Source organism: Manacus candei, unplaced genomic scaffold, assembly GCF_025592945.1.
Source record: "Manacus candei isolate 608988 ecotype Guabito, Panama unplaced genomic scaffold, ASM2559294v1 h1tg000005l, whole genome shotgun sequence".
In the NCBI taxonomy this organism is placed as follows: Eukaryota; Metazoa; Chordata; class Aves; order Passeriformes; family Pipridae; genus Manacus; species Manacus candei.
Genome location: NW_026138053.1, coordinates 16,467,454 through 16,490,397, shown reverse-complemented (window position 1 = coordinate 16,490,397; position 22,944 = coordinate 16,467,454). Strand labels below are relative to the sequence as shown.

Here is a 22,944-nt window from a genome sequence, read left to right as displayed (position 1 = left end):
ATGGTCATTGGTGTGTGTATGGTCCATGTTTGCCTCTCTGTGGCACACCTTCCAGGTGCTCTGCTACAGCTCCTGTTTTGGGAGAGTTCACAGTCTCTTTATCTGCTGTGCTACAGCATGGGCAGGGCTCTGGCACCACAGAATTAGTTATTAACTCTCCCCTGCTCACATGGCCCTATGCTGACTTGGAAAATGGCCTTCAATAATTTAATAGTTTGACTCTTTTGAACAATTAGCAAATCCACTAATTAGATGAATTTGTAATTCAGGATAGTATAAACCTGACATTCCTATATACAACTAAAAGGAGCATTCTGCTGCAAGCCAACCTTGGGTTTATACCACATTTTGCTTGTTGAGGGTGGGGGGGAGAGAAAAAAACCCCAACTTTCAAATTTCAAATGTTTTCATACCTAAGTTCTCATTGCAGGATTGTATTCTGGTTAGCACATAGCCTTGTTTTCCTAGGACTAAATGCAATAGCTTTCCTGAACTAGCGTTAATTCAGACAACTAATGCAGTATTAAAATGACTTTTCATTTTTTCCCCATGTTTACATTTTAGAAAATGAATTCTTTAAGAATTTCTCACTAAACAACTGATGATAAAATTAAATGTAAATTATAAAGAAGTTAATTCCCTTTTGCATTTTCATATTTCCAGGCATATTTTTTTCTCCTAAAAACATATTAAAAATGTCATACACATTTGCATGAGCAACAACCAAAACCACACATCTGTGAAGTTTCAGTATAATGTCATCAAACCTTAGTTTACAATAAGAAAAAGAAATAATAATAAAAAATAAAAATAATCACACCCCAGATTCTGATACACTGCCAGGGTTTAACAGCATTTTAATTCTTCAACACACACAGGCCAAGTGCTGCGACAACCACAAGGCACAGGCCCTGTGTCTCTCACGAGCCGAGATTCCTATGCTGGTTCTCAGCTGCAACAGGTGCAGTAAGATTAACCCTGGCTTGAAAGTCTGCACTAAAGAAAAGTCTGCTCCCAAACCTCGTAAGAAAACACACCCAAAACACCAAACCGCGGCACAACGCCCCGGGGCAGGCGAGGGAAGGGGAGGGCTGCTGTCCCCGCAGAACAGCACCCGTGTCCCAGCACGCCTTGCTGGTCCCATTCAGCAGGAGCACGAAGCTCCACCGGGCAATAAAAGGGCTTTCGGAGGAGCACCGGGCCTGCCCGGCTCGGCACGGGCAGCTCGGCAGGAGGCTTAGCCCGGGCTGCCCCGAGGCGAGCCCGGCTGCGGGCCAAAGGCAGCGCCGAACCTGCCGGGTCGGCCGGGCCAGCCGGGCCCCGCGGTGACCTCCGCCCGCTCACAACGCCCCTGGCAGGGAGGCGGGTTCGGCCGGGCCCGCCGCCACTTACCGAGCCCCAGCACCGGGATGCTGCGGCCGCTGGCGAGCGGCACTGTGGGGCCGGCGCCTGGCCTGGGCCTGCCCGCCGCCGCCATGGCCCGGAACTACAGCTCCCGGCGGCCCCTGCGCCCGCGCCGCGGACAGCCGGGAGCCGGGCGGGAGGCGGGAGCGCGGAGGGGCGGCCGGGACACGAGGAGGTGGGAGTGGAGTGCGGAGGTGGGGGCCGGGATACGAGGAGGTGGGGGCCGGGATACGAGGAGGTGGGGGCCGGGATACGAGGAGGTGGGGGCCGGGATACGAGGAGGTGGGAGCTGGGATACGAGGAGGTGGGAGCTGGGCCGTCCCCCTGCCCATGGGGCCGGGTCCCGACGGGCCATGGAGTGCCGCGGCTGATCCCTGTTCCCTTTGCCTCCCGTGGCAGGTGGCGGCTCTGCCCGGCTCCCCGAACATGCTGTACCTGGTCGGGCTGGGCCTGGGCGATGCCAAGGACATCACGGTGAAGGGGCTGGAGGCGGTGAGGCGGTGCCGCAGGGTGTACCTGGAGGCCTACACGTCCGTGCTCACGGTGGGCAAGGAAGCGCTGGTAGGTCCGGCCACGGGGCCCGAGGCCTCTCGGACCGCGGGGCGAGGCGGGCGCTGGGGCTGGGGGCTCAGCGGGGAGGAAGAGGTACGTGACCTTCACACACTACGTTTTATAGGAGATGTTGCTTTGCTACCTTGCGAGAAGACTGCAGCAAAAATAAAATGTTCCTTCCTTCAACTCTTTGTGCTGGTTTTCATCACAAATTCTCCCAATGTGTGCAGATCGTGGAGAACGTGGTTAGAAAAACGTCTGATCTGTTTAAAAACAAAAAAAGCCCAAAAGACATACCAGAATAAAACACGTTTTGAAGCCCTGGGCCTCAATATCAGCCTGAGGCGTTGTGGCTTGCCTGCTGGGAATAACAAGTTGACTGTCTTACGTTTCCATGTTTCCACGTGGGCCAAGCTGTCTCACCAGGTTGAGACTCCCAGAACAGGTACAGTTCAGTCAGAGATGGGCTGTTGAACAACATGGAGATAAACAAACCTTACAGAAGACAAGAGTAGTCAAATGTACAAATTGTAACTCTGATGGATTCATAGGTGGTCACAGAAAGATGAAGTTTAATGTCAAAATAATACCAACAAAAGACCATACCTGCCCACAAAAGAGGGATGTCTCCTCCCGGGAAGCTGTGCAGTACTGTACAGAGATGCTGTTTGGGTCTTGGGTGCTGTATAGCCATAATGTACCTGTATGCATACCTGTATATACATACAGCATGTGAGACTTTTAGCTTGTAGTCAGCATTACATGGTTTCTGGATACAAGGTAGGCTAGAATATTTGAGGCCGTCTCTGGTTTATCTGCTGTATTTTGGAATGAAGATATGCTGTGTGTTTTTATGTTTCTTTTCAGTACACTGAAGCAATCTAAATTGTAGTCAGTCCGTTAAAACAAAATGTTCTTTGTTGTTTGATAGTTGGAAAATTGCTAAATGGAAAAGATTACTTGGGTATTTTTACTTCACAAAATTTGCATTTTCTCTCTCTCAAAAAAAAAAAAGAATTCCTAGCCATCGGAAAATAAAACACTGAATAATGGAGAAATGTTGAATATTTTGGTGTGGTTATTTTGCTGGTTTTTGGGGGCTTTTGTTAAGTTTTTTTATTCTTTTAAGTCTTTTGCAAACCTTGAAGTCCCAAGGAAAAAGTGATCAATAAAAACAAAGTAAAAGATACCTTATCTAAAACCATCTAAGAGGAAATACAGGAATTAATCACCAAGTGTTTATAATACAGCCCAGTTGGCAGACAAGTGACAATGCTGGATGGTTTATTTAGTGATCTGAAGGTCAATCTCTCCTAAGCAGCATGAAAAGTTATGGGAAAGCTCTCAAAAAGTAAAGAACAGATCCTTTCCTGCAGAAATTTTCTGGAAATCCTTCTATACTGATGCTTTTAAAATCAGGCCTCAAAATTCAAGTGACATGACTTGCTTAGTTTATCTTGTTGGCCTAAAACATGTATTTGAAGCTATTTGATGTTGACCATCTAAATTGGCCCTTAGTTTGGTGAAAGAACTGTGTGGACCCAGTGGCCTCCCAGTGAGTCTACATTGCCAGGAGGGTGCTTTCTATATATTCTCTAATTAGCATGCTTTGATTAGCATTGTGGAGTAGTCTCAAAGCATGCAAATAGATTCCCTTGGATGAAAACAAACAAAGGTGTGCTCCTGGGACTGCACCCAATATGTTCTGTAGTGTGCATTTGTTTACAGCATTGGACTATAGTCAGCCTGGTGCAATGATAAGCCCACCCAAGTGGATGTGGTGTTACCGAGGGCTTTGCTTTATAGAGTCCCATACCTAGTACTCTGGCTACGGGATGGATTTTTTTATGGAAGCACTGCTCCACTTCTGTACAAGTATGATGGTTCTCTCATCAATTCACTGTCCTTTGTGGGCACAGTCACAGAAGTCATAAAAATTTCTTTCTGGGCCATAAATGACTTAATAGTTTTATCAATTCTTTATTTATATTGGTTAATATTCACAATTCCACCCAAATTTTCTGTATACTACTTCGAACAAAACCACCTTTTCTGGTCTTTACCTTGGAAAATATACCTTAAAATGTAAAGAGGATGTGAAATGCATGGTGATACATGACTTAGAGACAGATGCGTTCAGTATGGTCAGACAATATGTTCTAGAACTAACTGAAGTTTCATTACATATGTGAAGTCAATTTGGGAAATAAAGACACTTAAAACATACAGAGAGACACAATGATTACTGAGCTGCTGAGGAAAAGTGAAGGAAATGAGCAAATGCATCTTCACCTGTATACATGGTAAAGTATTTCTTAAAGAGAACTCTGAAGGCAAAGGATTAATATGAAATCATTCCTTAGATGTGGTTTGTTTAAATGTTCTAAGGAAAAATCTGAAAAAACAGGTTGTGGTATAGCTAGTGTGGTGTTTGTATCTGGTTTGACGTCAGAATTATAACTAAGCTAAGCAGTTAGGCTCAGACTGTGAGGGGAGATGCCTGACAGTACAACGGCCAGTTAAATTAACTGTACCAAGAGCCCAGCCAGGTACCTTCAGAATGCAGGTGTGACTGAGCTACTTGTGGGGCAGCTTCTCAGCTGACACAGAAGACATAAAAAAAAGAAGTCAGTATCAGAATAAAGTGTTTGACTGATTTTTATCAGCTCAGGAGCTGCTTTATGGGAAGCTCAGGCATTCTGCCAAGTTGGGGTGAGGTTCTCCAAGACCTGGGGCAGACTGCTGGGGAGAATATTAAAGTTAGCTATTCCAGTGTCCATTATCCGTGTTCCTGAGTGAGCACCCAGAGAGATACAAAACCACTCCTAACTGTAAGATTCTGATGCTTAATATTAATTTCAATTTCTAGGAAGAGTTTTATGGAAAAGAATTGATTTTGGCCGACCGAGAAATGGTGGAGCAAGAAGCAGATACCCTTTTAAAAGAAGCTGATGTTTGTGATGTCGCTTTTCTTGTAGTTGGGGATCCTTTTGGGTAAGATAAAGCAACTTTTGAATTATTGCTCTAGCTTGATAACTCTTTTTTTCAATAGGAAGAAGCCAACTCCGTAACTGTAATTCTTTATGAAGAAGCTGATTTTCAGACCAGAAGCACTTTTTTATGTCTGCATACCCTTTATTGTATTGCAAATATACATGCAGTTGCCTACACTTTATCTTGCTTTGGAGTTTTCTTGCCCAGATGTTTCTTATAGATAGGAATGTGGATACATGAATCTTTCCTTCAGCACACACTTATAATTTCATTCATTATAATTTTATTCTCTATTAATTTACAATTAATATTTTGTTTCATGTTTTGTTTGCTAACAGAAGAAATTTTAGGATATCCCATAATTAAGAAATGTGCTGTTTTGGAGGAGTATTCTTTTAGTTTCTGTTTGTACTTATAAATTGCAGCTTTTATGCTCAGTTGTTTTAGAATGAATACAGATTATTGGTTGTACAGTGGTTCTGCTTTGATATAGGCCAGTTTTTTAAATCACTTATGTCATTATACATGTCTTCTCATGTTGGTCTATTAAGCCTTTTGTTTCCACTTTTTATTCCTGCTGGGAAGTATAGTCTTTTTCTATCACCAGAAGGATCTCCTTCTGTCTCTTTGGTCAGGCATCATCAATCTGTGTTGTCAAGCCATACAGAAGAGCTTTTAGTTTCCAGCTGGTGATTCAAGATTTATACCACAGTGTTAAGGGGCACAGGAAAAATCAAATCACTAAGCACCTTATTTGTGAGTGAAAAAATAGAGAGTTTATGAAAAAGAGGAGCGGTGTGCACATCTGTCAAAAGCAGATAATTTATGTAAATACAGGTTGAAGGGAATTGGCAAGAGAATATTATATTAAGCTAGTTATTATGGGCAGATGATCCTGTATTTCAGAAATATTAATTATACTTGCAGTACATGTTTACACTGAAATTAGGATTCATGTAGAGTGTAGAGCTACATTACCTGTACCCTTGTAAGCAGTATTTTGAGCTGTCTCAGTTATCAATAGTTTCAGTGTCAAAATACTTCAGTTCTGGTTAATGAACTACATACTTGTAGAAAACTACCTTTTTTTGAGTGAGTTGCTTCTCTCTAAATGTTTATGTTCTTAGCTTTTAATAGTGCAGCTAGAACTGCTCCTGTGCCCACATAGAGCCCTAAGGATTTAGGGGTTTGTGAGGTTACTAGGAAAGAGTACTGAAGGTTTCTGTCCTAAGAGAAGCCACAGGGGAGGAAAGGATGATAAAAGTCATGTGACTGCAGCTGATCATAGAGTTTCCAGTCTCTTTGCAGGTAAGAAGAGTACTTGGCAGCCTTAGGAAATCTCAAGTGGTGGTGGTTAATGGCTAAAGCAATAAAGCAAGCTGTGCCCCCTCATCCTCCTCACTGTGTTCACTGCAAGTTTTTATCTGCGTGTGTGGTAACAGCTCTGGATGTGCTTGCAGGAACCTGGCAATTTCTGTGGAACAGTGGAAAGCCCACCACACTAAGCTGGTGTTAATATTTGTATTATTACTATCCATAAAACTTAAAATCTGTATCAGTGACAGAAAATACTACTATAGTTTTGGGTGCAGAGGTCTGACTCCGTGAAGCCTTTGCTGGCATTAGCTGAGTGCTCATGAGGGCACTTCTGCTTTTAGCTACAGTCATTATAGATAGATCTACTGGGAGAAAATAGTGGCTGGAGCAAATTTTAGTGAATAAAGCCAGCTGATCCCTTGGTCAGTATTAGCATAACCACAAAATCCTGCAGTGCTCCTCGTCCTTTGCATGGGAAGGGAATAACATAAGGCTGTAAAACTTCTTCTCTTAGATCAGACATTCTTAAATCACCTTTGCTTATGGAAGTCAGGAGCAATGTTTGTTTACTAACTAAAGTGTTTGGTTCAGATCACTTTTCTGCATTCTCCCAGGTCTGGGAGCCTATTTGTATAAGGGCCTCAGACTTACCAAATTCAGATTCCTCATTTTTTTTTCTTTCAGTGAATTGATTTTTCTTTTAAAATTATTGATCTTTACAGCCTTGCCAGCTGCTGCCATATTTGTGCTCCAGTCTGGAGCACCTGCTGACTGGTGCTGGTCAGACACACAGGGTCAAAATTATCAGACTAAATTCGGGGGAATTCTGTGAGGGTAACTGCACAAGGCCAGGGTGAAAGCAGTTTTCCTAGTTCATTGTTCTGATGGGCATATGCTATTTCTTCCTTTCCTTCCTTCTTTGGAACCGCCACACAGAAATTTGTGGTACATCTTGGGAATGATATAAGCATGCATGAGAGCAAATACACATGTAAACATCGTTGCAATTCAAGGATTTGTTTGATCTCTATGCACTTATCATTTTAGAAGGGCTCTAATCTCAATTGCATAACTATAAGCCCAGTGATTTTTGCAGTAGTCACTCACTGCAAGGTGTTTATTGAGTCTTAGACCTGGAGCCAAATTTAGCTCAGTCTGAAACTTAACTAGAATTTTCTTAATTATTTCAGATTAAACTTGATCACTCAGATTTAGGCATTGTTAATTTGAGTTAAATATTATGAAAGGTGATTTAGTCTAAGGATGTTTTTTCTAAGTAGTGCCTGCAGTTCACCCCTGTGCATTCGGAGTTCTTGTCTGACTGAGTTGCTTTCCTGGCACGTGCTGGTGCAGATGGGAGAGGGCCCGGCTGTGCAGTACTGGAGTTTTGTGGAAGTCTGTGCCAAATAGAATTGACCTTTACAGTTCAACACATGTTCCACAGATACCTGCAGAAGACAAAGGATAAATGGAGCTTTCCTTTTCAAGTACTTGCCAAAGCTACTTTATAAAGTAACAGTTGTATTCATGTTACAGTTTTAATGATGCCAGAAAGCTGCAAAGAACTGTAATATACTGAAGATGCCTGTGATTTCAGCTAGGGAAGATGACATATGGAAACCTTACTGGAGTTTTTACTTTCCTGTAACAATTGGTCAGGATATTGTCACCATTTTGTCTCCTCTGCATTGCCCTTGTTGTGAAGGGTTTAATTTCACTTTCAAAACAAACTATTATGCTAGTAACACTTGGTAACTTCCATCTTTTCAATCTTTAATTCCTTTCTTTTCTTAACACAGGGCCACAACACACAGTGATTTAGTACTACGTGCAGTAAAATTGGGGATTCCTTACAAGGTCATTCATAATGCTTCAATAATGAATGCAGTGGGCTGCTGTGGTTTACAGGTAACATTTTTGTATATGCATATATTATATATATGCATACTTTGTATATACATATATATTATTTCCCAACTGCTAAGCTTAGAATTGGTGAGCTCTTTTACTGCTGTGGCAGTTCGTGTTCCAGTCTCAGCTTTGAAGATCCGTAGCAGAATTTGTTAACACTTCCTTTTCAGCATGCAACATGTCAGAAAAAGTCCCTTTTGACGAGCACATATGAAAATGAGTAGTAACACTTTTATTCTTCTCTGCTTTCTAACTTTCCTCTGCCCCAGGAGACCCTGATATTTAAGGTTATTTTGCAGATAAAACTTCGCTCATGTTGGCTTTCTTGTATTACTCATGGTCACCTGATAAGTTTACTCTTAAATAAGGTTGTTATCTTGTTGAGAAGTATGCTGGTCTTGTCATAAAAGAAACAGATGCACAAGCTTGTCTATATATTCAACTCATAACTAATTCCAAAGTCTCGTATATGATGCATTATTTCTCTCCAAGTTCGATCTATCTCCACTCCTGCCCATCTGATGAGAGAGGAGGGATTTGCCCAGCCAAGGACTAGTCAAACAAATTACAGTTTTTGTGCATCTTGAATGGCTAAAGTAGAAAAGGTCTAGTGTTCCTCAAGAAAATAGTTCCTTTTACACATGTATAGGTCCATTACTACTTTTCCTGCATGAAAAATGTTATGGCAGTGTATGAATCATAACTAATCACATATAAATTAGATGAAGTTTCCCCCTCTTGTTTTCATTCATTTCTTTAACATAGGACCTGCCCTCTCAAGGTTCAGAATGGTTCCCCGTGTGTGGGAACACCCAAACGAATTTCCCACTTTACCAAGCACAGCAATGTAAATGTACTACAGACAAGAGCTGAGGGTTTGAACAATAACTTCATCACTGAAAGAGGAATTCCTTCCTAGCTGTACATAAAATAACAAAATTTGTTTTAATTTCAGCAAACAACTGGTACCATCAAATTTCCCCTGACAAACTCCAGTACTCCAAATGCCATTGAACTAACAATGCTGTCCAACAGCAGAAAATCTGTTGCAATAAGTTGAGTATTATCTTTGGCTTTGATTAGAAATCTGAGAGCCGTGTCTGATCTGGCAGTTCAACAACAGTGCATTGACACCTGCTCCAAGAGGTGAATGCTAATGCTAAAGGGAACACAGCATAGCATTCACACTCTATATAATTCTTCCTGTGAGCTCTTTCTCAGTGATACCTGCCTACTGCTGCAAGACTTGGGCAAAATTATCTTTTAGGAAGGAAATAAGTTTCTTGGTGTCTAAAATGTACATGCAGAGACAGATGGCAGCTGCCGCATGACTGCACTTACTGGGGCGGGTAACACAGGAGTTGGGGCTGGGGCTCTCTCTTTCCCCTTTTGGCTTCATGGTAGTGGAAAGTTTGCTTCTGCTATCTGACTGTTGATAAGTAGTTTCTACTGGTCACTGTTTTTTACTGTTCTCTTACGTTCATTCAGAAGGAAGATGCAAAGCCCAAAGAGTTTTCCTAATTTTCTGAAAGTTTCCTTCCCCCACAACTCCAGCCAGGCATGGGAAGGAAGAGTACAGAATTTCTAGGTTCCTTGAAAGAAAGACCAGAAAACTAACTGGGAGTATATTACAAACAATTCATAAAGTTTTTCACTTATGCAGAGTTTTGGAGATTAGTTTACTATTTTATTTCCTTATCCCATGCTGAAGGGAACAGACTATGAAGGAAATGTGGTCTGTTTTTTAAACTCTGGCATTAGTCCCCTTTTCCTCTCTGGCTTGGGAGGGGCTGCCTTCTCATTCCTGTTGTCGTATAAAGCATTTAGGAAATAGTGATCATATTGCCAGACAGATGATAACCAGTTATATGTTTAAATCTTCATTGCTCCTTTGTTATCGGTACAGGCGCAAACAGCAAGTGAGGTGTATCTTACAAAAGAGCAGCCTGTGATTTAGAGTTGTGGTAAAAGTTTATAATTTCTTTCAACAGTCTTTACATTCATGGCTGTCTCCTACCATCAGTTTAGTTTTGGAGTTATTGTGTCTCAAATTGCAAAGTTGCTGTCAACTATAGGAGGGATTCCTCTTTTGCTTTACCACAGAAAAGGCTTGGCTTTTTTTTCTTGCTTTGATTGTGATTCAAACCCTCTTTCTTAGCCGAGAAAAACAGGAAACACCTTTATACACTGTTCTGAGAGCCATGTGCGTAGTGAGCTGTAACTGCTGATTAGGCCCTCAGTAAGTGCAGCTACAGCGCAGTCTGTTCAGACAAGAACATGGCTCTTGTCATCAGAGCAATGTCTCTGTACAGCCAACAGCATTCTGTAGTTGTAGTTGTGCACTTCTGTACAGTAGCGAGTTACTGAAGTCAGTAGAGCATTAGTGATGGTTTGTTACCTTCAATTCATAGATTGTAAAGACTTTCAAATACTTTGTTTTTACTATCTTGCCTATCTAACAGAATTAGTGCAGTTGTTTTGGAAGACTGAAGATTGTAAAAAGAAAAGAATGGGGTTTTGGTTTTGAAAATTAAACTTTTTGAACTTACTGGAAGTTCTTACAGATTGAAGCAATGAGGTGTAGCTATTGAAAGCAGGGGATAGTATAACTGAGCAAAGTATTAGTCTGGCTGTGCATAAGGCTCTGTGATTTGCTGTGCTTCACCGTGCCAGATTTTTTTTCCAAGGCTGAAGAACATATTTTCCCTCAAAAACAAATGAATACAGTTGGGGGGGAGAAGCCAGGAAGAGTGGCCATGTGTCAGTGCCTCTTTGCATGTTTCTGCAGGTTCACCCCTTTTATCTGAGAGTCTGACACGTAGGTACGTTTATCTCTCGGACTCCTCTTGAAGTGGGAAAACACCATTAGTGAAGACAGTCAGGCACTTTGGTATGTGTACACACTGCCAGGAAAGTCAGGGAGAGGGGACATCCTCGAGGGAAGGCCAAAATTCTCAGAGAGCACTTCTAGTGGCAGGTAACAAGTGAGACAGGCCAGCTCTTCTCATCAGCAGCTTCACAGTAGTTCCGTAGCTTTGGAAAGCTTAGTGTTTTAGGTAAGAGGCTTAGCTCTGCTCTATCCCTGCTCAGCTACCCCATGAGCAAGACATTGCCTTGGCTCTGTCTGACTAGGGTTCAGCACTGCAGCTGAGAACAGAGGCTGAGCTAGCCTGACTTCTAAGGCTTTACCTGTACCCACACTCAGTTTTTTGGAATAGGCTGATTGCTAAGGCTTTTAGCCCTAGAATAAACAGGCAGAAAACCAAGGATCTCTAATTTACACATTTTTTATTTCTTCCTAACCTGCATGATATCTGGGTTAGTTTGGGAAGGTAACTGGCCAAAATGATGCTTTCAGGACAGAATTCTCTCTGACCCAATTCTGGTAATATATCTTTGAGGTAGAAGTATGGATTATCAAACACATGAGGAAGATTCTGCATCATACTGACCTGTGGTGCAAGTGAAGGAATGATGCAACTCAAAATAGCTGAGATAATGGCATTAACATAAAAAAGGAGGATTTAGAACTAAAGTGGAAAGCTGGAGGCAAGACAGGGATGAGATAAAAGACTAAAAAGAGACTCATTTCTGAGTGGTGTTGCTCATTTTGAAAGCATTTGCTTTATATTTTGGTAGGGCAGCTAGGAAAAAAAACATGTTACGGCAGAGACCTGCCTTTCTTTTGAGATGTACCCACTTTCCACCTGAATAGCTTCAGAACAAACATCTGCATGTTCCCTTGCTTCTTTCAGTGACTCATCTTGATTTTTTTTGTTTGCAGTCCAGTTAGTTCTTGTAAGACAATTACAGTTATAAAATAGAAAATAGTCTTTTTGCTACCAGGTGATCGCTTATGCAAAAGCAATGCTTACTATGTTATTTTTGAGCTTTTACTGAACAGATGAGTACATTTTTAGTGTCAAGTTGAAAAATATTACTTAAAGATAAGGAAGCTGAAGGATGCTATTATAAATCACTGTGCTTGTAGTCAAATAGAAAACCTGTAGTAGCTGCAGGAGTGGAACCTCTGTGCCCTAATCTTCAAAAACACTCTTTGCTCCAATAGGAGGGACATTACATGAAAAGGTTTTTATTCACTGACAGTTAAACTGTTTTCCATCACTACTTGGTTTTCTCAATTACTACCAGCTTCTGAGCATTTTAGAAGTTGGCATTTTCTCAAGCCAATTAAAGGTTAAATCAGTGCTAGTCACACCACTTCATTACTCACAATTGCTGTCCAACTTAGTGCCATTTGTCACCAACAGGCATGACCCAGAAAAATCCATTTAATCAGAACAGTTTGTGGTATTTTTCTTTTAGCTATCTTTATTTCATATTAGTAACCTAAGTCACCAGGGTGGGAAGGAAACATTGTTTGATATTACTGGAAAGAGTCTTAGAAGGTTATTAAAGATAAGGTGACATTACCTTGGAGGGAAAATCTCCTATTCAAGTTTGCTTGTGGAGTTTGAGTATTTTCATAGCTGAATTTTATTCTGCTTGTGGAGTGGCTATTTCCTAAGCACAGATACAAGAGGCAGCCATAGAAAAATGTGCTCTTTCCTTCAGCTGCTTTTATGTGATTTTCTCAGCTGCCTTCTGAAGACTGCAATCATGTGGAGTGGGATTCCCTCAGCCAAATGTCTTTTCTTCACAGTTCCTTTCTCTCTGGCATGTACTAAGGGGACTGGAGGTTTTTTGGACAGCTGAGCCAATTTGTTGGCCTGCAGTACAAAAAGGAGTTATAGCCACATATGTGTGAATGGCAAAACCTTTCCATTTCATGTGAAGGTTCTCATGAGAGGCATTTGAAGTTGCTAAATGTCTGTGCTACTAAATAAGGTAGTGTAAAGACCTAGAGCTAGGCTTGTGGTTGTTTCAATTCCAGGCAAAAACAAAGGTTGACTGATTCTTGCTACCTCTTTGTTAATGATTGTACTACTGCCTAAGCTGCTATCTGGCAAAAATATATAATATAAAGAACAGTAGAAGCCCTTTAATCTGATGTATGTGGTCTAGAGAGTTGTTAACAGGTTAGAGAGGATAAAGGGAAAAAATCTGACTTTTAAGTTTCCGCTTTTCTGAGGATGAACACTGCACAGCATCACGTCAGAATTCTTATGAGAAAGATAAAGAAAACGTGTCTTAGCTTTTCTGTGTATATTCATTGGGATTTATTAGGAAGTAACCTGGGATAGTGCAAGGTGCTCTGCAGTCTCCAAATTCCAATGAGTAGTCTTGGGAGAAAAAGCCTCTTAGTTCCTGTCAGTGGGATGTGATCAGGCTGTGAAGAGTCTTCAGAGAGAACTCATCTGTGAGAACTATCTGCAGTGTAACCTGCAACCACCTCACAGAACACAGCTAAGTAGCACATCAGTGCTATGGGGTTTCAGGTACTTGGTTGTGTATTACAGGTAGCAGGTCTGAAAAATGCAATGACTCATTTTACCTTCTCCTGCCACATAACCAGTTCTGAAGCTGTTTGAAATTGTAGGAAAGGAGGTTGGCTCATAAGTGAAAAATTGCTTTGTCACTATTGCAGCTGATACAGCAATAATTCTGGGAAAGATATTGTAAAAATAAATGTCTGTATTTTGAAATGTTTACTTCTTGGTTTCTCTGCAGCTGTTGCCCTACTGCCCTTTAATATTATTTTGCATCTTCTCTCCTGCTTGCTTTAGTACTTTTTAGATGGGATGGGAGATCTTCCTTTTTCAATTTCCCTATTTAGTCTCAGCCTTGTTCCTTCTTTTTATGCCCTAAATTTTTGTGGTGATTTTGTGGTGATTAGCCACATTTTAAGTGAGGATGGTTGATCTGGACAGTTTCAGGTGTCTGATGTCATTCAGACTGGCCTTTAACAAAGTTGCTCAGTAGTTTTCACTGAAATTTCACTTGCACACAGGCTCTCCAAGGTGAAATCACGGTACAGCACTTTTTCTCTCATAGTTTATTTTGGCCTCTCGATTTTTAGTCATTTCTGCTTATATAAACAAGAAGTAAAATAAGAAATATCAATAACATAAGGGTTAAAATACCAACTGAAAACAAGCACCTAAGTACCAAAAGTTGTCAATCATTCTTTCATGTTACATGTGTAAATAAAATAGGAAGTTATAGCTTGGTCTGAGGTGATGTAACCCTGAGTTGAAGCACAGTTTTCTGCACTATTTTGTGAGGCAGAAAACTCTAATAGCAAGGCATTGCCTCAGAGTGGAGTTCTGGCTTCCTTTCCCGACTTTCAGCTATTGTGTTGCAAAATTTAAGTGCACAAACCTTTGCTTAAGCCAGTTACTTCTTGGGGGGTGGGGGGGGGAGAGGTATTTCCAAAGACTGAGGTCTTTCAAAATGACCTTTTGAAATTTTTCTGTGATGTTTTTGAGCACTGGGGAGAAGGTAAGAAGGTTAGTTTCCAAGCTGAGAGCACAAAATATCTGTTCAACCATCTCATTGAGCCCCTTTGAAATTCTGGCACTTCTGTGCCTGAGCAGAATGTAGGCACTCTAACAAATCTGATGATTAGTGCAAGTGTGATGCTTGAGATGTTTTGGCTTGTACAGAATAGATATCACCTACTCCTAAATGCCAGGTGCTTCATGTGGAGTGCAGCACACAGGCAGCTGTGAAACTTCACTTGCTGTTGCCTCCCTTTAAAGCTGTGCCAGCAAATGCACAGCATGATCATTTCACTGAAAACACACACAGCTCCTTGTCACCTGATTGAACTTCTTCTGAACAATCTCAAAGCATGGGATTAATCCTTAGTTGTGCTGTAATACACCTTGGTTAACAAACATGTTGAACAGTTTTATTCCAGTGACAAGTGTGATTTCTGGAATTTTGGGGCCCTATTTAGCATTTTATGGTCTGTGGAAAGAACATTTTTTTTTAATTTCAGTGGGTTCTGACTCTAGTGGACCTGCTGTCTTCTGTAACTGCTGAGTCCTTAGAACAGTAGTGGAATTTTTGACATTTATTGCTCTCTCTGCACCTAGGCTTTTCTTGAAAGTCGGATACTTCACATGATTTCAAGAGGCAGAAATTAGAACGCAGCAGAGGAATATATATTAGGAAAAAATTGATCTGCATGAGGTACAGGGAAGGTGTTAAAGGTGTAAGTTCTGACAGTCATGTGTTGTTCCTTTAATGCAGGCTTGCCCTGGTGGAAGAGCAGTTCCTATGTTTGCATAATGTCACACATCTGCAGAGATCAAAGAAATAGTGGTTTGTGTCTGTAGAAGTGTTTGTAAGGTAATTGGTTACACATAGTCAAGCACAATAGAGGTATCCACTTACTGCTTCAGTTCCACAGCATTCCGACTGATGCTGTACCAGAAAGTTTCCAAAGCAGTATTTCTCTCTCTTTAAATTAAAGTAAAAATGTGTGTGCATTAATGCTAGGAAATCTGTTCTTCACAAGGTTAGTTAGTACAGGGGTATAAGCTGCAAAGGCATTTCTAGGAGGTTAATAAAATATGTCCCATTCCATCTTATTGTTGTAGAAGCTACTTCTGTACTTCCAGGTGCTGAGAAAACAGGTGTATTTTTGTGAGACTGTAAGTACAGTTTTCTATGATATCAATACTTCATGAAGGTATTCTGAAGTTATTTCTACTGAGTAGACAGGCCATTTCTGAGAAAAACATTTTATTCTTTTTTGACATTCAGACTTTAGTTTTAATGCAAAACCTGGTAAACAAAGGAGAGATTCAGTGACTGACTGGCAGGGCTTGCACAAAAAGAATAACTTGCTTAACTTCTTGTTGGCAAAAAGGATGGAGAATCTTTGTAATGAATAATGGAAAAAGAGAACGATAACAATTGGAACAAGCACTGTAGGGTATGAAGTTGAATGCCCAACTTGTTCTTAATATGTGGCAGAGTGGTTTAGCAGTTCTGATTTCCAACAAAATACCTATCAGATAGTAACATTTTGCCCACTTCTGCCCATCCTTTTCTTCGCTCAAAGGCAGAGGTGGAAGTTTGTCTCCTTTAGGTTATTGAAATGCCAAAGGGACAAGATAAGATTTAAGGTTAATTGAGGCCACTTTCTGTCCTGAACAAGGACTGCTGCTTTTGGGAAACGACTGCAGTGGCTTTCAGGTGGCAGATGGGAAGCAGTTAGTTGGGTTGGTACTGGACATTTCAGCAGTTGTGGAAGATTGCAGGGATACTACCAATGAGAATAAAGGTATCTTGCTCCCAGATGTTCTAACAGTGAAGGTGAGGAACTTCTTGTATAGTTTTTCTTCAGATTTGGTACAAAATGGGAAAGAGTTCTAGGCAGCCACATGGAAAATAGGCAAAGCATAGTATGGGGGGGTTTTTTAATTTTCTAGAACACAATCTTGAAATAGTTAACAAGTTACATCAGGAGCAATTCATTTGGTTCAACCTGTATTTACTTTACTGGAAGAACCTTTAGGTTGTGAAATGTACACTGTGTGTTCTTGTCCTCGCACTAGAATGAAATACTTAAAAGAGGAAACGTTTTCAGTAGTATTCCAGGAATGTTTGAATAAACTCTGTTTCTATCAGCATGAATGGTTAAAATTTGAGCTTTCGGTCCCTTGAAAACAAACATGTTTCTGCTTTGATTCAAGTTCTGTTCTGCCAGCATAAAGGAGTTAAAACCACAACCTAATGCCACAGTAAAATAAGTCTGTATAGGGAAATCCCCAAATGGCACAGGGCTGCCAGAGCTGCTTCTACACAGGGTCCTCTGCCAACAGCACACACCGTCTCTCTTGTAGTGGGCATGGAAAAGCATCTTTTCCTTCCAGGAGTCCAGAGGAAGTGGGAAGGGTAGACCATATAGCTGCTGTTTCTCTGGTGGGCTTGAGCAGACAGAACATTGGCAAGCTGTAAAAATCCATCTGGGACGGCCCTGTTCCGGAGCTGAATTGACCAAAATTGATGCATGGTTTTGCCCTTTTTCAGCTTGATTACAAAGACTTCGAAGCCAAATATTGCCTTAGGTTACATATGACTTTCACTTTTGCATCACCAGAGGTGATTGGCAAGACTACTGCTTCAAATGTCTTCACTGAGATTAGGGACTGACAGTAATAAATGTGTTAAGACTGAGAACAGAATCAGTGAGTATGCTTGACATACAATCTGCTAGCAATATTCTTCTTACCATATGTGCATAAACAATGTTGCACCTCTTTGCTTCATGTGCAATCTGTCCTTTCTTCAGATCTTCACATCCACTGTCTCCTTAGACTGTAGCTTCTTTTGCATGACAGAGCTTTCATCCGCAGGAAAGTGTCATTTTAAATTAAATACTACTGTATCAGTAGAATCAAAACATTGTGTTATGGCATTATTCGAAGTTGCCTAGCCTTAAGCAAAATAAGAAATAAAAAGTAATACTTTCTGTGCTAATCTTACAAAGTTTGTGCCTTTAAAAGGACTTCAAAATTAAGTAACAAAGAATAGAAGGTATATTGGAAGTTGTTTAATATACATTGGAAAGGTGAATGCAGAGATAGGTAAAAACTTTACAGGTAGTTCATTACTTGTTCTTTAACATTATTGCATGCTCCTAATTTTTTCTTATTGCATATACATGTTGCTGCATTTGCTTTGTTTTACAGTTGTACAGTTTTGGAGAGACAGTTTCTATAGTGTTCTGGACAGATACGTGGAAGCCAGAAAGCTTTTTTGACAAGATCGAGAAGAACAGGCGGAGTGGAATGCACACCCTGTGCTTACTTGGTGAGCAGCTACCCGGGCTCCTTAATTACCAACGCAGCACTCAGAGGCAGCAGTGACAGGCACGGGATGCTGTCTGTGATTCAACATGTTCTCAGCTAACATGTATCTCTGAAAATAACACAAAAAACTGGAGTGTTAGTGCATGGGTCCTTAGAGTCAATTTGCCGTTGTTCATGCTACAGCAGCCAGGAATTTTGTAATTCCTTCTCAGAAAATCCCTACTGATGCCTTTGTAGAAGTCAAATAGGAGCAGAAGGTCCATTTTTGCTCTTAAGTTCACTAAGATTTTGAGCTAGATCTGGCTCAGCATCCCAAGCAGATTGCAGTGACTAGCAGCCATCTTTTGTTGACTTAATTAAGTCAACACACTTAAACTTTCTGGGGAGCTAAATCATACTTTTAACCACGTTTGTATTTTGTAAGGTGATATTCTTTTTCCTAAGTTATCTAAAGGTCTTTTGGCCAAAGGCAGTTGTCATGTGAGAAGCTTCAGTGCTTAAAAAATCCTTGCTATCATGGAGCTGAAATGGAGCCCTGCTCCCACCCCATCACTGTCCCAGGCTCTCCCACGGTGCTCTCTGATCTTTATCCTACCCAACAGCCCTCAGCTGACAGCCACTTTATGAGAAACTCTACTATAAGTAACTCCTTCAGGATTATGCAACTCCCAGCATATAAAATATAAGGCACCTGCATTATTTGTATATATGGTTATATATCTCTCTGTATCGTAGTTTAGACACAGCTGGGATCATTCAGGGCTAAATAAATTAATATCTTAAGTAAAAATAAAGTCTGTGGTAATTGGAGGATCCTGAGCAGGAAACAATTTTAAATGTGTATGCATCACTGCACATCAGACTTTCCAATGCCTTGAAAGTTGTTTGTTTTCAAAATTGGCTAAAAATCAGAATTCTCGTAATTTGTTTTAAAGAAGGATGAGCTGACAAGTGCTTCAGACAAGGATTATTACAGCTACAGTATGTTGAAACAAAGTATTCTTTAGATATTTTGTATAATAATTTCTATGGTGTCCCTTTTAAATTTTTTTACATAGTAGCAAGAGAGTAAAAATTTGGAAACCATAAAATCGCATTATAAATCTCACATTTCAGGGATTATTGTGGTAGCTGCATCTCATTGTTACTTACAGCTGAAAACTACCCCTTTCCAAACTAATCGTTCCCTTGGTCATTTTGGTCTTTGTATTGTGTTTATCCAACTGACTGGATTACTGTATAAGCAAATGTGATGTTAAAAAGGTTAGTGCTGATAAGCTTCCGAATTCAAAGTGACTTCAGGGACATATATGCAATTTGGTAAACTGGGCACTTTCAGTCTTGCAGCTTTGCACTGTCACTTTGGTTTATAAGTTAATGATATAATTAAGCAATACTTTTTAAAAATCCAAGGTTAAAAATGTATCCAGCTTTCAAAATTATCAAAAATGATAATTTTTGGGGGACATTTGAATACAGGTAACATTTGAATTCCTCTTGGAGAAATTATGGTCAATTAGTTTCATAAAACTGCATCTGTGCAGAGTCTTACCTCCCTCACTCCTTCTATTTCAGTTTTGCACAAGCCTTTTTTTCCCCCATAACAGGAGATTGTTCTAAATTTTGATTGGGACAGGAAGGAAGTGCTAACGAAAGTCAGGTTCCTGCAGGCCAGTGATGTAATCACTGTCGGTCAGTCATACTCTTTTACCTTTGGTGACCACCAAGTGCTCATGATTTAGGAGTAGCCTCAATACCCTGGTATGCCCAAATGTGCTGGTATTTAGCTATCCCATGGTAAATATGCCAGCTATTTGTATACTTAGCTGTCTTTTTATTCAGCTATGTTGCTCTGAAATCTGTGAAACTTTCCCTGTCTTGGGTAAAATCGCACACATAACGTCACAATACTTTCTGATTAATTAACACATGTAACAGTACAATTTTTCCTGTAATAGATAAAATTTTGTTATAAATTTTATAGAAACCGTTAATTAAGTTTTTACTTACATAGAAAACTAAGTGGGCAGTTTGTGGGCAACCTGTGTTTTAATATCTGTTTTGTTCTACAGATATTAAAGTGAAGGAGCAGTCTCTGGAGAATCTCATGAAGTGAGTCACCATTTTGAAAATATACAGAAACACACAGTGCACTTACAAAGGTTTTTTTTGTACAAGGAACAAAGGTTCTTTGCCCATGGTCTAATACTGAACTTACCTGCCTTCTCCTCTTGTGCTCCTCAGTGGCTGCTGTCTTTTGTTTCTTACAAGGAGTGGAACTCTTTTGTTCACTGCAATAGGACCTGGCTTTATTTACAGTAACTGAATGGAGTTGCAGCAGGGCATAATCTTTTTTGTAACTGTTGCTGTGAGAAGCACTAGGTCAGAATGGGGTAGGCTTTCTGCTTGGTGAATGAAGTGTTATTCCTCTACTGTCACCTCCTGAAACAGATTAATATCTGAAACAGTGTTCTAAATTTATTCTTCTGTACACTGGCTAGAAACAGTGTGAAACACAGAATATGTACCAACCTTTTTAAACAGTTAAATAAGCAATATATAGAAAATGCTCTTAAGTTCGCTTAACTGTATTCAAAAAGCTCTTACCACATCTTATTCATCTCTCTGCAATCTGTGTGTTTTGACAGTGGTGAATATAAACGGTTCCTTTATACACATGCTGTAACTGGTCTAAATTAACGTTTATGAAGTCTCACAGTATCATTGAGGTTTGTTTATTCTGGAGTTCAAAATAAAATCTGTTTGACTGAGTCCACAGTTGGCAAGGAAAGCAGCATTTCATTTAAGAATATATTTCTAGTCTGTAATCATCTGTCTGCAGGGCATTTGACAGAAAAACAGTCGTTTGCCCTTGAATGTAAGCCTAATGCATCTTTTGGGAGTAGCTGCAAAACCTGCGTATTGCTTCTAGCAGCTGAATTTGCTTTTAGGACTCAAATGATGTGCCAGCTGGAGGCCCAGCTGCTTCACAGGTGTGGCGAGAGCACAACAGACTTCTGTCTCACTTAAAAACTCCACTCTTGTCTAAAAGGCCCAGCCTGAGAGCCTGGGCCTGTTTATGTTCAATTTGCTGTCTAGAGGCCTCTTGAAATAAGTTGCAAGAATGCTGGGGATAATGAAATGTGTTATATGTGAAATTTCTCTACTTTCCCTTCACGGCAGAGGAAGAAAGATTTATGAGCCACCGCGCTACATGAGTGTGAATCAAGCTGCAGAGCAGCTTCTTGCCATTATTCAAAACAGGAGGCTCCAAGGAGAAAAAACAGGTATATGACTGCAATGGTTTTGTCTGCTACTACCCCTCTCCAGTCACACCCCTCAATGAGTTTCTGGGCTCCACTCCCTTCCTCTTACTCTTAGCATTCTCTTGCTCTGGAATGGATTTAGGCTGCTTTAAATCTTAGTCAAGATGGATTTAGCTGAGCTTGAACACGGCACAGCTTGGTGAGCACAGATGAAGGTGCAAAAGTGGCTCCTGGAGGTTTAGTCAAAGCCTCAGTTTGGAAACCACAGACTGTTTCTATCCCTCTGGAACTATGAGCTCTTTGATCCATTCGCGTTGCACGAGGTGGAAGGATTTGGAGCATTTTTGATCAGTCAAGCTTCAAAAAATTCTCTGCTACCTTTTACTTAGACTGGTCATGCTCTGCTCTACATGAATACCAGCATAAATCTAGGGTAATCTAAGGATGCAGAACTGTGATTTTGACTTTGAATTCTTAACAGTAGTCAAGAGCAAACTGTGAAACATGTTTATTGAAACCAAGGGTAAACTCACAGCAGCTATAAAGATGACTCAGTTGTGTCACATAAAATTTTTTCTAATAAAAATTCACCTAGCTCTATTCCTCTTTTTAGAAGTTTATTCCTTCAATAGTGTTAAAATGAAAATCTTTTCCTTTTATCCCTTATATAGAATAATCAGAAGCAGCCATTTCCCAAAAGTGAATACAGTTCGTGAAAGAATTACATATTCTGCTTCTGCTGCCTTCCCATTCCTCCTTATCAACATCTTTAAGATACAGCTTTATTTTCTTTGAAGAATAATCTTCTTTCTGAGCCACTCCAATAATTTAATAATGGAAGGTTTAAGAAAGCAGTGTTAAGGTTTAAGCACTTTGAGTACTTTTTTCCTTTATGATGGGATCATTAGTCAATAAATTAAGCATTTAATCTTCTTTCTTACAGAAACTACTGAAAACACAGTTTGTGTTGGCCTTGCTCGTGTGGGTGCTCCAGATGAGAAGATTGCAGCAGGCACACTACAGCAGATGTCCAGCGTGGAATTGGGTGGTCCACTACATTCCTTAATTGTTACAGGCACTATGCATCCTCTGGAATTAGAGATGCTTAAGCTCTTCTCTGTAGATAGTTCCAGTTTTGAAAATAATGCATGTCAAAGGACCACTTAAATAAAAATAAGGCATTTACATTTTTATTCCGTCTTTAATTTCCTAACAGCATAAAGCTATTCCTGTGAATATTTAAGACTTACCTAACGGCAGTTACACTGCATATTGCTTCAGAAGACAGCACTGTAGGAACATGGACCTGCTTTCACCCGAGGCTGCAAGTATATGCTTCTACCATGTAGACCCTCCAGAAAGTTTTAAACACATCAGCATCACTTGTGATCAAGGGGACATCACTTCTGCTGTAGTCCATTAAGCCTACTGCCATACAGTGTTGTAAGTGCATCAGATGTTAAATTTCGCTTTTCAACTTCCCAGAAACTTAGTAGTCCTCTCACCAATAGAAACCATTAGCATGCAAAACCTGTTAGGTCTGTGTCCATCTTTACTTTGGGAGAGTGAATACAGACAAGTGAGAATGCTCTAAACCGAGAAAAACAAGAACTTACCCTTTGATCAGCTGGTGAAACAGATGGAGAAGCTGCACAGAATTTCTTATTTCAGAAGGCTGCAACTTAAAATAGAACTGGATTTCTTCATGTTAATGCTAGCATTCACAAAGGGCTGGACTCTTAACTGCAACAACCACAATTAACCTTAAGCCA

At 40.4% G+C, this 22,944-nt stretch overlaps 2 protein-coding genes across 13 annotated transcripts in view; one reads left to right on the top strand and one right to left on the bottom strand.

Moving 5' to 3' along the window:
- LOC127477013 (uncharacterized oxidoreductase ZK1290.5-like) overlaps positions 1 to 1,543 on the bottom strand; it is a 45,478-nt gene extending 43,935 nt beyond the window's left edge. For all 6 annotated transcript variants that reach the window (XM_051800681.1, XM_051800675.1, XM_051800691.1 and 3 more), the window contains exon 1: positions 1,393 to 1,543. In XM_051800681.1, the coding sequence (XP_051656641.1) occupies positions 1,393 to 1,477 (85 nt within the window). In that variant the 5' untranslated portion in view covers positions 1,478 to 1,543. The remainder of the gene's footprint in view (positions 1 to 1,392) is intronic.
- Positions 1,517 to 22,365, top strand: DPH5 (diphthamide biosynthesis 5). 7 transcript variants are annotated; one of them, XM_051800606.1, is made up of 8 exons: positions 1,517 to 1,579; positions 1,804 to 1,965; positions 4,826 to 4,950; positions 8,067 to 8,175; positions 17,787 to 17,907; positions 19,979 to 20,018; positions 21,090 to 21,193; positions 22,116 to 22,365. In XM_051800606.1, exons 2-8 carry the CDS (start codon positions 1,831 to 1,833, stop codon positions 22,337 to 22,339), a joined length of 858 nt encoding a protein of 285 aa, XP_051656566.1. In that variant the 5' UTR covers positions 1,517 to 1,579; positions 1,804 to 1,830; the 3' UTR covers positions 22,340 to 22,365. The 7 variants fall into 7 exon arrangements, with proteins under 7 accessions (XP_051656566.1, XP_051656562.1, XP_051656575.1 ...); XM_051800602.1 differs by having other exon boundaries at positions 1,548 to 1,598; XM_051800615.1 differs by lacking the exon at positions 1,517 to 1,579 and adding an exon at positions 1,580 to 1,620.
- The last annotated feature ends 579 nt before the right edge of the window (positions 22,366 to 22,944 follow it).

Bases quoted from the DNA above. Each gene is read 5' to 3' on its own strand.
- DPH5 (XM_051800606.1), top strand. From the start codon at position 1,831: ATGCTGTACCTGGTCGGGCTGGGCCTGGGCGATGCCAAGGACATCACG. The intron at 1,966-4,825 runs GTAGGTCCGGCC...TTCAATTTCTAG, and splicing joins CGGTGGGCAAGGAAGCGCTG to GAAGAGTTTTATGGAAAAGA. The intron at 4,951-8,066 runs GTAAGATAAAGC...TTCTTAACACAG, and splicing joins GTAGTTGGGGATCCTTTTGG to GGCCACAACACACAGTGATT.